The 12,245-nt window shown below is 42.2% G+C and overlaps 1 protein-coding gene across 1 annotated transcript in view; it reads left to right on the forward strand.

Moving 5' to 3' along the window:
* The window catches only part of DYNC2H1 (dynein cytoplasmic 2 heavy chain 1), a 1,078,189-nt gene that overhangs the window by 397,765 nt on the left and 668,179 nt on the right, over window positions 1–12,245 (forward strand). Inside the window, 1 exon segment of the mRNA XM_030202388.1 lies at window positions 2,808–3,072. Within this exon segment, the coding sequence (XP_030058248.1) occupies window positions 2,808–3,072 (265 nt within the window).

A 12,245-nucleotide genomic window follows, 5' to 3' on the forward strand; every position in this document is an offset into this window, starting at 1 on the left:
TCTGTAATAATATTCATTTTGTAGCAAGTGGTAATTTTTTAACATTTTTTTTGTGGAGGGGACATGTCAGGGTTGGAGAATGCTATCTCAGTCAAATTGGGTCCAGTAATTAATTCAATTAAAGCAAAATCTTCAGACTGTTTTTAGAGTTTTCTAACTCTCAAACATATAAGAAAATCTTTTCAAAAAACATGTTAACAATTTTCATATTTTCATAATTTTCAAGGCAACCTCAGCGGCGCTCATTGCCAAAAATGTAAACCTGGCAATATAACTAACGCCCACTTCTTCATCGGTTCAGCCGATTTTCTTAATTTTTAGATTTCAAACTCTTTTATTTTTTTATCAATTAAATTACTTATCTTTTCTTTTGTAATCAGACCAAGGGGTTCAACTGCCCGACATGCATGTTTCGCTCTACACCGAGCTGTGTCAAGGGTTGTCCCCTATAATAGAAAACCCAATATATTAATACACTTTCCCAGCAATTAGAAAACCTTCCTTCATAAGTTTTCAAAACCTAGGCAGTTTTAAAATTCCTAAATATAAAAAACTCTTACCTACAGTCTCTCCCAGCGTCAGCTCTACTTTATTGTAACGGATTTACCCCTTCTCAAGATGGCGCCGGCATTCTACTCTCTTACTTAAATATTTTAATTATCTCTGACATCATGGATCCTCCCGTAGGCTCTATTGGACACTTAAAGCTGAAATCTCATTGGTCTAACCAATTAATGACGCCCATTCTAGCTCGGCATTTAAGCTGGCCGGTGATACCGTATTTAAAGAAAAAATGTAGAATTGTTCACGATAATTTAATAGCTTTTTAACAGAGCCTCCCTCCTCCCCTGGGCCCATTGGCTAAATAATAATCATATGGTTGATGAGATACGTTGGAGAATCCTGGAGTATGTAGGCCCAAGGGAGGAGGGAGGCTCAGTTAAAAAGCTATTAAATTATCGTGAACAATTCTACATTTTTTCTTTAAATACGCTATCACCGGCCGGCTTAAATGCCGAGCTAGAATGGGCGTCATTAATTGGTTAGACCAGTGAGATTTCAGCTTTAAGTGTCCAATAGAGCCTAGGGGAGGATCCATGATGTCAGAGATAATTAAAATATTTAAGTAAGAGAGTAGAACGCCGGCGCCATCTTGAGAAGGGGTAAACCCATTACAATAAAGTAGAGCTGACGCTGGGAGAGACTGTAGGTAAGAGTTTTTTATATTTAGGAATTTTAAAACTGCCTAGGTTTTGAAAACTTATGAAGGAAGGTTTTCTAATTGCTGGGAAAGTGTATTAATATATTGGGTTTTCTATTATAGGGGACAGCCCTTGACACAGCTCGGTGTAGAGCGAAACATGCATGTCGGGCAGTTGAACCCCTTGGTCTGATTACAAAAGAAAAGATAAGTAATTTAATTGATAAAAAAATAAAAGAGTTTGAAATCTAAAAATTAAGAAAATCGGCTGAACCGATGAAGAAGTGGGCGTTAGTTACCGTATTTTTCGGACTATAAGACGCACTTTTTCCCCCAAAATTTGGGAGGAAAATGGGGGGTGCGTCTTATAGTCCGAAGGTAGCGTTTTCGGACCTCCGTTCCAGTACTTACATGATTCCATGTGCCCTGGTGGTCTAGTGACGTCGGGGCAGGAAAGAGCCCCCTCTTTCCTGCCCATCGCGCTGCTCTCCGTGCTCCTCAATGCTTTCTGACGGTCTCGGCGAGATTCAAAATGGCCGCCGAGAATCTCGGCGGCCATTTTGAATATCGCCGAGACCATCAGAAAGCATTGAGAAGCACGGAGAGCAGCGCGATGGGCAGGAAAGAGGGGGCTCTTTCCTGCCCCGACGTCACTAGACCACCAGGGCACATGGAATCATGTAAGTACTGGAACGGAGGTCCGAAACCCGGACAAGACGCACCGGAGCAGAGCACCTAGGTTTTAGAGGAGGGAAAGAGGAAAATTTTTTTTTTCCTCTTTCCCTCCTCTAAAACCTAGGTGCGTCTTATGGTCCGGTGCGTCTTATAGTCCGAAAAATACGGTACATTGCCAGGTTTACATTTTTGGCAATGAGCGCCGCTGAGGTTGCCTTGAAAATTATGAAAATTGTTAACATATGTTTTTTGAAAAAATTTTCTTATATGTTTGAGAGTTAGAAAACTCTAAAAACAGTCTGAAGATTTTGCTTTAATTGAATTAATTACTAGACCCAATTTGACTGAGATAGCTGCTAGGATTTATATGGGACTGGTGCGTAGTTTTCTAAAATTAGCCACGTCAGGGTTGGAGAATGGGCATGGATGCACTAACCAGCAAGCGTGCTGACTGGTTAGCATGTCCATAATTCTGGAGCCCTTAATGCCTTCTAAATAGGAGGTGGTAAGGTTGCTGCCTATGGCCAGAAATAGCACAAATAGGAAAAAAGCTTTTTGATGGTTGTGCTAGAAATGGGCTTGGGAAAGGCCTGGGTAAGGATGTGCTAAACCCATTTCTTAGCGCAGCTTAGTAAAAGGGCCCCTTAGTCAGTTATATGTTCCTTTAAAATTGAGATAAATTAGTGTGATAGTTGTGTTATTTATTAACTTTTAAGGTATAGTAAAAACAAACAAAAAAGGTAATACCTTTTTATTGGACTAACAGTACAATTTATTTGTCGGCCAAAGCCTCGTTACCCAAGTCAGGTGTATTGTTAGTCCAATTAAAAAAAAAAGGTATCACCTTATTTTCCATTTAAAAAAATTAAGATTAGAAGACATTATATTTATTTTTAATGTAGAACTCATGCTATATTATTTGTTGTTTCAGATTAAGAAATCATTGGAATTTTATGAGCAGCTACGTCAGAGAATGGGGGTAGTTATTGTTGGTCCAAGTGGTGCTGGCAAGTCAACACTTTGGCAGATGTTAAGGGCTGCACTTAATAAGATTGGGAAAGTAGTAAAAAAATATACCATGAATCCCAAATCTATGCCTCGACGTCAGTTGCTAGGCCACATTGACATGGATACCAGGGAATGGTCTGATGGTATTCTGACAAACAGTGCTCGCCAAGTAGTACGAGAACCACAAGGTAGGTCTCACCTAAAATGTCTATGTATGCTGCTGTTCTCAAGATTTTTCTGTATTGGCACATAACAAAAGTAGTAGTACCTCCTACTTAACAGTGAAAATTAATTTTCATTTTTAGTTCCTCTTCTGTATCTTGTCTGAAGTTGTCAAACATTATGTGCTGCTTCAGAAACTACCATGCTTGGTCTCTAATAAGTGTAAAGAAGGGGATGAGAGGTAGCAGAAAAATCTTCAACCTACTTCCCAGAGCCGGCCTAGGATGACATAATTAGAGGGCAGCACAACAATTAAGTGGCAGTTGTGGTGTTTACAAAAGACTCGTTGTGGCTGGTATATAGGGCCTTGAGCATCCACACATGCCCAAGGCTTGCTGGCTTCTGTCTTCTCCATACAGGAGCGTGCACAGGTGCCTAAGGCCCCATGCCTTATTCTTCTGTAAACATTCTGACTGCCATGCCAGTGCCATCCCAGTGAGGGTAGGGAAGGGAGGGAAACCACTGAACACGTTTTGAGGTGGAGAGTGAGATGCTGGACACCTTGGATAGGGAAGGGAGGGAAATGAAAGCTGGTGAATTCAGGGGCAGGGGACGGTAATGGGAAAGAAGGAAAGAGATACTGGATATCGCAAGGTTTGGGGGGGATAGGGAAGAGAATGAATGCTGGACATGGAGGGGGGTGCAGGGCTGAAGGTTCGCTTAGGGTGGGCCAGCCTTGCTGTTGTCTACCCTTTTTCAGTATCCATCTAGTTGATTACACAGGAATGTGGAAATCCTTCCCCCTGTACTCTGTCCTTCCTGTCTCCCCCTTTCTGACCTCTTATTCTCTTCCATCCAACTTCCCAATTTAGGGCTCTCGATCTACCCCTTCACCGTCGTGCTCTCAATATCCTTGACTCAACACCCCTGCAGTCTTCATGAGTAAAGACACTAATGCTTTAATTCAGGACTGACCTGAGCTGGAAATGCGCCTTGTGCAATATGTTCCCTAGAGCTCCTATCCCGCCCATTGCTTCATAGTCAAGCAGGGAAGGCAATGGATAGGACACAATTTTGGAGCACCCATATCCTTTGTGCTCTGTGCGGCCACACTGCCTATGCATAGATTGCTACAGCCTTCTTCAAGGAACTCAGCAACACTGCTAAGTGCATATTTGATTTTTATTCTTATAATTTCAACTGCCTGGCTATAGGTTTAGATACCTATCAATTCTCTGGACTTTAATTGCTTAGTCAAATTGTACTGTAAATTGTGCTGTACTGCTCTGTCTTGTAGGAAAAGAAAACTAAACAAAAATAAACCCCACTTTTCTCAGCTCTTCCTCTGCCTAGCCCCCTAGCTCTGATAGAGGGCAAAGCATTTCAAACTGTCTCTGGTCTATCACTTTAACTCTTGCTGAAGTTTCCAAATTTTGGCTCTGCAAGGTTTCTTTTCCATTGCCAGGCCTAGCTAAAGAGAGCAGCTTTAATCTTCAACTGGTCTAATTTGTAATTAGAGATTACATTAAAGAAACGGCAATATTTATTGGGATCCTGCCCATTGGGATTAAAGAAACTGCAATAGTTATTGGGATTATTTGGTTTAAAAGAGAAAAAGTTGAATTTATTTGGTTATTGGTTTAAAGGAGAAACGTTAAATTTCTACCAAAATCTGGACTTTGTTTCACATTGTCTCAGTGCTTGCCCCTCCCAGAGAACATTTTAATTGTGGTGCTTGTCTGAATCCCTGTCTCTGCAGGAGGTGGGCTGGTCTGTCTTCCAAGAGAAACACACACTACTTATTCTCTCCTTCAAGGAACTCAGCAACACTGCTAAGTGCATTTCTGATTTTTATTCTTATAATTCCAACTGTCTCGCTGTAGGTATAGCTACCTATCTATTCTCTGGACTTTAATTGCTTAGTCAGATTGTTCTGATACTTTCTAAATTGTGCTGTACTGCTCTGTCTTCTATCCTAGAAAAAAAAGCCAAACAAAAATAAACCCCACCTTACTTGTCCTCTTCCTCTGCTGAGCCCCCCTGGCTCTGATAGAGGGAAAGGAACTGCAATATTTATTGGGATTATTTGATTTAAAGGAGAAAAAGTTAAATTTGGTTATTTGGTTTAAAGGAGAAACGTTAAATTTCTAGCAATACCTGGACTTTGTTTCACATTGTCTCAGAGAGCTTCTGGGGATCCCTTCCTTCTGAGGAGGATTCCTTTATGTTTATCCCACGCATGTTTGAATTCCGTTACCGTTTTCCTCTCCACCACCTCTCGCGGGAGGGCATTCCAAGCATCCACCACTCTCTTATGGTCCCATTTCTTGCCATTGTCTCAACATACTGACTTTCCACAGCGGATGTGGTCCCTCTTCACAAAAGTGGTGATAGGGAAGAAGCTGGAAACTACAGGCCGGTAAGCCTCACTTCGGTTATTGGAAAAGTAATGGAAGCGATGCTGAAGGAAAGGATAGTGAATTTCCTGGAAGCCAATAAGTTGCAAGATCCGAGACAACATGGTTTTACCAGAGGGAAATTGTGCCAAACGAATCTCATTGAATTCTTTGATTGGGTAACTGGAGAATTGAATCATTGACATGCTGTAGATGTGATCTACTTAGATTTTAGCAAAGCTTTTGACACGGTTCCCCACAGGAGGCTTTTAAATAAACTCGATGGGTTGAAGATAGGTCCCGAAGTGGTGAACTGGATTAGGAACTGGTTGACGGACAGATGACAGAGGGTGGTGGTAAATGGAGTTCGCTCGGAGGAGGAAAAGGTGAGTAGTGGAGTGCCTCAAGGATCGGTGCTGGGGCCGATTCTGTTCAATATATTTGTGAGTGACATTGCCGAAGGGTTGGAAGGTAAAGTTTGCCTATTTGCAGATAATACTAAGATTTGTAACAGAGTGGACACCCGGGAGGGAGTGGAAAACATGAAAAAGGATCTGCAGAAGCTAGAAGAATGGTCAATGTTTGGCAATTAAAATTCAATGCGAAGAAATGCAAAGTAATGCACTTAGGGAGCAGAAACCCATGAGAGACTTATGTGTTAGGCGGTGAGAGTCTGATAGGTACTGAGGGGGAGAGGGATCTTGGGGTGATAGTATCCGAGGATCTGAAGGTGACGAAACAGTGTGACAAGGCGGTGGCCATAGCGAGAAGGTTGCTAGGCTGTATAGAGAGAGGTGTGATCAGCAGAAGAAAGGAAGTGTTGATGCCCCTGTACAATGTCGTTGGTGAGGCCCCACCTGGAGTATTGTGTTCAGTTTTGGAGGCCGTATTTTGCTAAGGATGTAAAAAAAATTGAAGCGGTGCAAAGAAAAGCTACGAGATTTGTATGGGATTTGCGTTCCAAGACGTATGAAACTGGGATTCATCTGTAATATTCATTTTCTTCAGATTTTTTTGCTCTTTTATCATTTTCAAAATCTTAACCATTTCCTACTCCTGTAGAACTTCATTTGCTGTATTTTTTTTTTTTGTTACATTTGTACCCCGCGCTTTCCCACTCATGGCAGGCTCAATGCGGTTTACATATACAGGTACTTATTTGTACCTGGGGCAATGGAGGGTTAAGTGTCTTGCCCAGAGTCACAAGGAGCTGCCCGTGCCTGAAGTGGGAATCAAACTCAGTTCCCCAGGACCAGAGTCCACCACCCTAACGTATCAATTTTTCATTCTCAAAGGATTCGATTCGATTATCCATGTGGCTCACTAATAAGATTATATCTGAAGCAAAATTATTTACTACCACCGTTAGGTCCTGGAGCGCCTTCCAAATGATTTTCAATGTAACCTCCACGGGAGCCAAAAGCTCCAAGCTGATAGCTCTTACGGGTTTAGGAGTGGCACCGCCGACACGGGTTCAACTGTAAGCGACTTCCGTTTTGTATACACTTCTAACTCACTCCTCTGGACATGGTGGTTAAATGACTCGGGAGCAATGAAGTTGTTTCCAGGTCCAAGAGCATCGATACTCCTTCACCGGCGTTAATCAAAGGACTCATCAACCCAATCATCTGTGGGCAGCTCGTCTCGCAGCAGTCCCACACTTGCTGCACAGGGGACAAAACGCTGGTCATCGGCAGCTGACCCCCCATTGTCCCCTTCCTCTCAGTTAAGGTAACTGTAAATGCAGAGAGGAAATTTCAAGTAAACAAAGACAGAACTTCAGAGGACAGCTGGGCCGTTGAGCGTACGAGCTTTTCACTTTCCCTAGTTTGGGACACTCTTTGTCTGGTTTCTCCTCAGAGGCCTGTCTGATATGGGTAACCCTTCAGCATAGCCCTCTGAGTCATTGAAACACAGAAGCTCCACCACCACTACAAGGTGGTGTCCCTTCGGAGGGGTGGAGTTTTTTTTAATAACCCCCTGTATTTCCCCCGGTCCTATTGGTTCCCCCATCCTTTCACTTTTCTCCTCATTCAGTCTATGCAGGGGGATCCGATGCAGGTATCGAGCTATATTCTCCGGCTGTTCTCCTTCCGGTGCTGTATATAATTCTTTATAATACTTTAGAAATCCCTTTTCTGTTTCCTGATCTGTATACACCCATCCCCCCTTCTCATCTCTTATTTTCTGTATCATCGACTTCCCCCTCTTAGCTCTCAGACATCTGGCCAACATGGTTTTTAAAAAACGTCCAAATTCAGACAGATGTCATTCCAAAAATGCCCTTTCTGTATTTGACTTGCCCAAAGTCTCAGGGAGCAACAGTGGGAATTGAACCCATGTTGTCAGGACCAAAGCCTACTGCACTAACCATTAAACCACTCCTCCTCTGTTTTGGACGTCTTGCATTTGGACGGTTTTTGTTCGAAAATGGACCAAAAACAAGGATGTCCAAATAACAGGACGTCCTTGGTATTTTTGAAACGAAAGATAGACGGCCATCTTTTTTTTGAAAATACACTTTTCCCCGCCCCAGGATTTGGACGTTTTACAAAGACGTCCAAATCCAAATTTAGGCGTTTCTTTCGAAAATGCCCCTCTACGTGATTCTAAAGAATTTCCAGGCTCTGTTGGGTATGATGTAGATGCAGCATTTTAATCAATTTGTGGCATGCAGAAGCTAGATTCTATGAGAAGAAACCTGCAGTGATTGTTTTCAATACAAGTATTGGCCAGCTTGTAGTGTTAGTAGAGAAATTATATTACAATGAAATTAAGTTTATATAAATTTGAGAAATGTATTGCTCTTGATCGAAATTTATTAGAGTTTGTAGTCTTCACATTCAGTAACAGCAATGTGACTTCTGCATTGTTCATCAGGCTGGTATAATGTCGGCAGTGTACACCAGTGTCTGTACTCCTTTACCCTGTTTTAGTGAGAATCTATGTCATGCTTGTCCTTAATCAATTTTATAACTAAGGGGTCCTTTTACTAAGCAGTGTTAAGCATTAATGATTGCTTACCGCAGGTTAAAATGCAGTACTGCAGGGTATGCTCAGGCGTTACACTGTAGTTTCTGCATGTGTGCACTCTCCCCACACTAAAAAATAGTTTTTATTTTTTAGCGCTTGGGGCTGGGACAAAGAATAGGGGTGTGCTTATCAGTAAGCACAGCTACATTGCCGTGTGCTAACTGATTAGCACATGGCCAGCGCCTGAGCTCTTACTGCTTACAAAATAGATGTTGGTAAGTGCTCATCTGGTATAGGCCACACAGTAATGGGTAAATAAGCGCATGGCCATTATTGTAGAAATAGAAAAATCAGCAATTTCCCAGCAGTGCTAAAAGTGGCCTTAGCGTTCGGGAAAGACCTGGGCTGGGGATAACGCAGGCCACTTTTAATGCTGCATAGTAAAAGAGCCCCTAAATACAAAATGGGAAACATCTCATTTTTTCTTGTTACTTGTGCACAGTTAAGTGAGCATAAAAAACAAGTAATCATGATTTTTTTTTCACATGTTCTCACAAGGTTCCTCTCTCAGAGGATATTTAACTATACTGTATCTGCATTGACTTGGGAGCCTAAATGTGCCAGACTTGTGGAAGTCCTTTTTAAAATGTCTCTCCCAGCTGTCAGCCTGTGCTTACAGTTCCTGGGACTGGAGGGTAATAATCTCCTGTTTTCAGCCTGTGCTTGGAGTTCCCGGAACTGGAGGGTAATAATCTCCTGTAGGTTGCTGACTGCCAGCTCTGACAGTCTCCAGTGGGCCTCATTGGTTCATATTAACACAACAAAAATTTAGTTTTCAGTTAGAGAATGACACGGGGACCGGACCAGCAGTAACCACAGGGATGGGATGGGGACAGAGTCCATGGGGACGGGGCAGGGACAGAGACAGAGCCCACGGGGACCGGGTGGGGATCCACAAGGATGGGGACAAACTTTGTCCCTGTATCATTTTCTGCTTTGAAGCCTGTTAATGAACTGGACTGTTGTTTATGTTTGAGTGATGCAGACAATTATATTTTGATTTTTTTGGAAAAGCAAGCACACATGCTGGCCACAACTAGCAAAATTTGCATGGGGGGATTCTGTGCATCCTGCTACCATTACATCTTCTAAGAAGACATCTTCTATTGCAGGAAGGACTGTGGAAGACAGGAGAGCTAGACTGAATCCTGAGATTGTTGATGACCTTATTCATCCACAGATTAAAAAATCATAACAGTGCTTCATAGGGCATATTTCTCCCTCTAGGGCATACAGAACGGGTTGTACTTTGTACCCCTGGACATTTTAACAGGGTGAAATAGGATTCCTTGGGGTTGCAGAAATCAGCTATTGTTGGGGTGGAAGAGTAGAGGGTGGTAGTGAGGAGGATTATTGTAGCTGCTCACTGTTATTATTGCTTTCTATTTGTAATTTATACACAATAGTTGCACAGCATATTATTCCTTTTTATATTTTAATAAAAAGATTTAAATATAAAATCATAATTGTTCGAGGCTTCTGCAGATGAGGACAGAGCCCATGGGGTCTGAGGCAGGGACAGAACCTGCGAGGACGGAGCGGCGACGGGGACAGGGCGGGGATAGAGACAGAACCCACGGGGACAAGGCGGGGATGGGGACAGACTTTGTCCCCGTGTCATTCTCTATTTTCAGTTTCAACTTCTGCTGAAACCAGACAATAAGTTTCTGCTGTAGTTTCGGTTTCAGCCAAAAGTGGTTAGACAGTTTTGATAGCAGTTTTGGTTTCAGCCAAAAATGAAAAAGAAGTTTTGGCCGACCTCTATTAGTAGCAATATTTAGACTGCTGACCAGTTAAGTAAACTGATAAAAGTTAGGACAGCAAAAAGGCTACCCTAACCTTTCCTCCAAGCTTAAAAGCACACTGATCTGAATATCAGCTAGTATGCGGTTATCATTCGGCTGGCTTCTGTAATCAGATATTCAATTCCGGAGCTCAAATATGGCCTGACATTGAATATTCGAGTTCAATTCAGCCTGTGGCTGTTGGCAGCTTAGAAACCACTACATGCTGAATATTACCCTTTCTATATTCTATCTCAGCAAGTTTGTCAGAACAAATGGGGTTAATTTTGGAGTGCTGTCTGTGGCATACTTTCTTATATTATGTATGGACTGCATAGTTTTTACTCAACATACAAAAACTCCGCTGCCAAAAAATGACTATAATTAAACTGCATGCAATACAGTCTAATGTTTAACAGGAAAAAGGCCTCAAAGAGCTTACAGATCTTTAATATATCTGTTTAAGCTAGAACGGATCAAAGGATCCTGCCTTCATCATCGGCCAAAACCTTCTGATGTAATGTATTTTCCTGCTAGTGTAGCATGTCTCAGTTCTACTGTTCAATTAAATGAACAATTCTTTCAAATATACAGTATTGTAATTAGCACTTATCTTTCAAGTTGGTGCTTCTGGACCGCGTTGTCCAAATTAGTGCTGTGCTGCACTCTCCTCTGCTCATGTGCCGAGCCGGCGGTGGCCAGCGTTTTGCAAGGGTGCTTCAGGGTCTCGGTGTCACACTGTGGAAAAAACATTCTGTCAGCGGAGACTGGACAATATCAGGTGTACTATATATAGTAGGACTAGGCTATGTGCATTAAATGCCGTACTGGGAGAATGGACAGCACAGCTTCCCAACACTCTTACTGTCATCTGACCAACGGCTGCTCATGTGTATGATATAGTCCTAATGACATCAGACGCTGTCAGTGAATTATCCTATCGGAGACCTAGAAGAAATGACACCATTCAACATGAGTGTTTAAACCAATTTGGTGAAGAGAACAGAGTTTAAAGATGCATTTCTGCTCCTGTTGTAAAAGAATTCTCTGGTAATCTCCTCCCCTACTTGTGTGGCGGATTGTTGGAAGTACCATGCACCACAAATCTTCAAAAGCGTGCTGGTGTCCATTACAGTGCGTTACTAATGGTAGCCCGATCCTTCCTGTATTAATAGAGCTCTTGTGTTCCCCTAATCATATTGATAACTTCTTGGATTGAACAATGAGAACATTATCAGCAAAATTGGCAGCGAGAGGATATCCGAACTATATAATACTCAATGCCTATAGGAGAGTATGGTTCAACAATAGAGATCTATTGCTAATCCCTAAACCAGGCAGAGGGGAAGATACAGAAGACATCATGACATATGTGAAGCAGTGTACTCCGAGCACCCCGAAAGTAGCTGCTATACTCAGAAAGCATTGGTCTTTGATTTGTACGTTGCTACGATTTAGCAACACCCGGATAAGGTTTGCATATAGCAGAAATATGACTTCAAAAGAGCATTTGAGCCCAGCAGCCTTACCGAAGGTACTACCGTTACCTAGCCACCAAGGGGGTGCGACAGGTCACTCGAAATGCGGTAATTGCAGTTTCTGCCCGGTGATGGAAGAAACATCTATCTTTTTCAATTCATTTAACCAGAAACAGTATGTCCTGAAACATAGTAAGACTTGTAGATCTAGTTATATGGCGTATTGTCTAAGATGCCCATTGTGAAAATGATGAGGCTATTGTGATGATGAAGCTCCCACCTCAGGATCCCAGATCCCTCTTTCACTCAGGGTGAACTGGTTCTCAATATGCAGATTTATGCAAATTGATCTATTACCCTTTTATGCTCAGGGTGATCTGCTCCTCAAAAGGCAAACAGTCAGGTTTCACCAATCCGGCTATTTTCATACACATCTTTATTCCAGCCTCTTGGGCACACTTCTTTTAGCTTAAAACACTTTCACAAGCTTAAACAGTTTTTCCAGCTT

Source organism: Microcaecilia unicolor, chromosome 4 (assembly GCF_901765095.1).
Source record: "Microcaecilia unicolor chromosome 4, aMicUni1.1, whole genome shotgun sequence".
Classification (NCBI taxonomy): domain Eukaryota; kingdom Metazoa; phylum Chordata; class Amphibia; order Gymnophiona; family Siphonopidae; genus Microcaecilia; species Microcaecilia unicolor.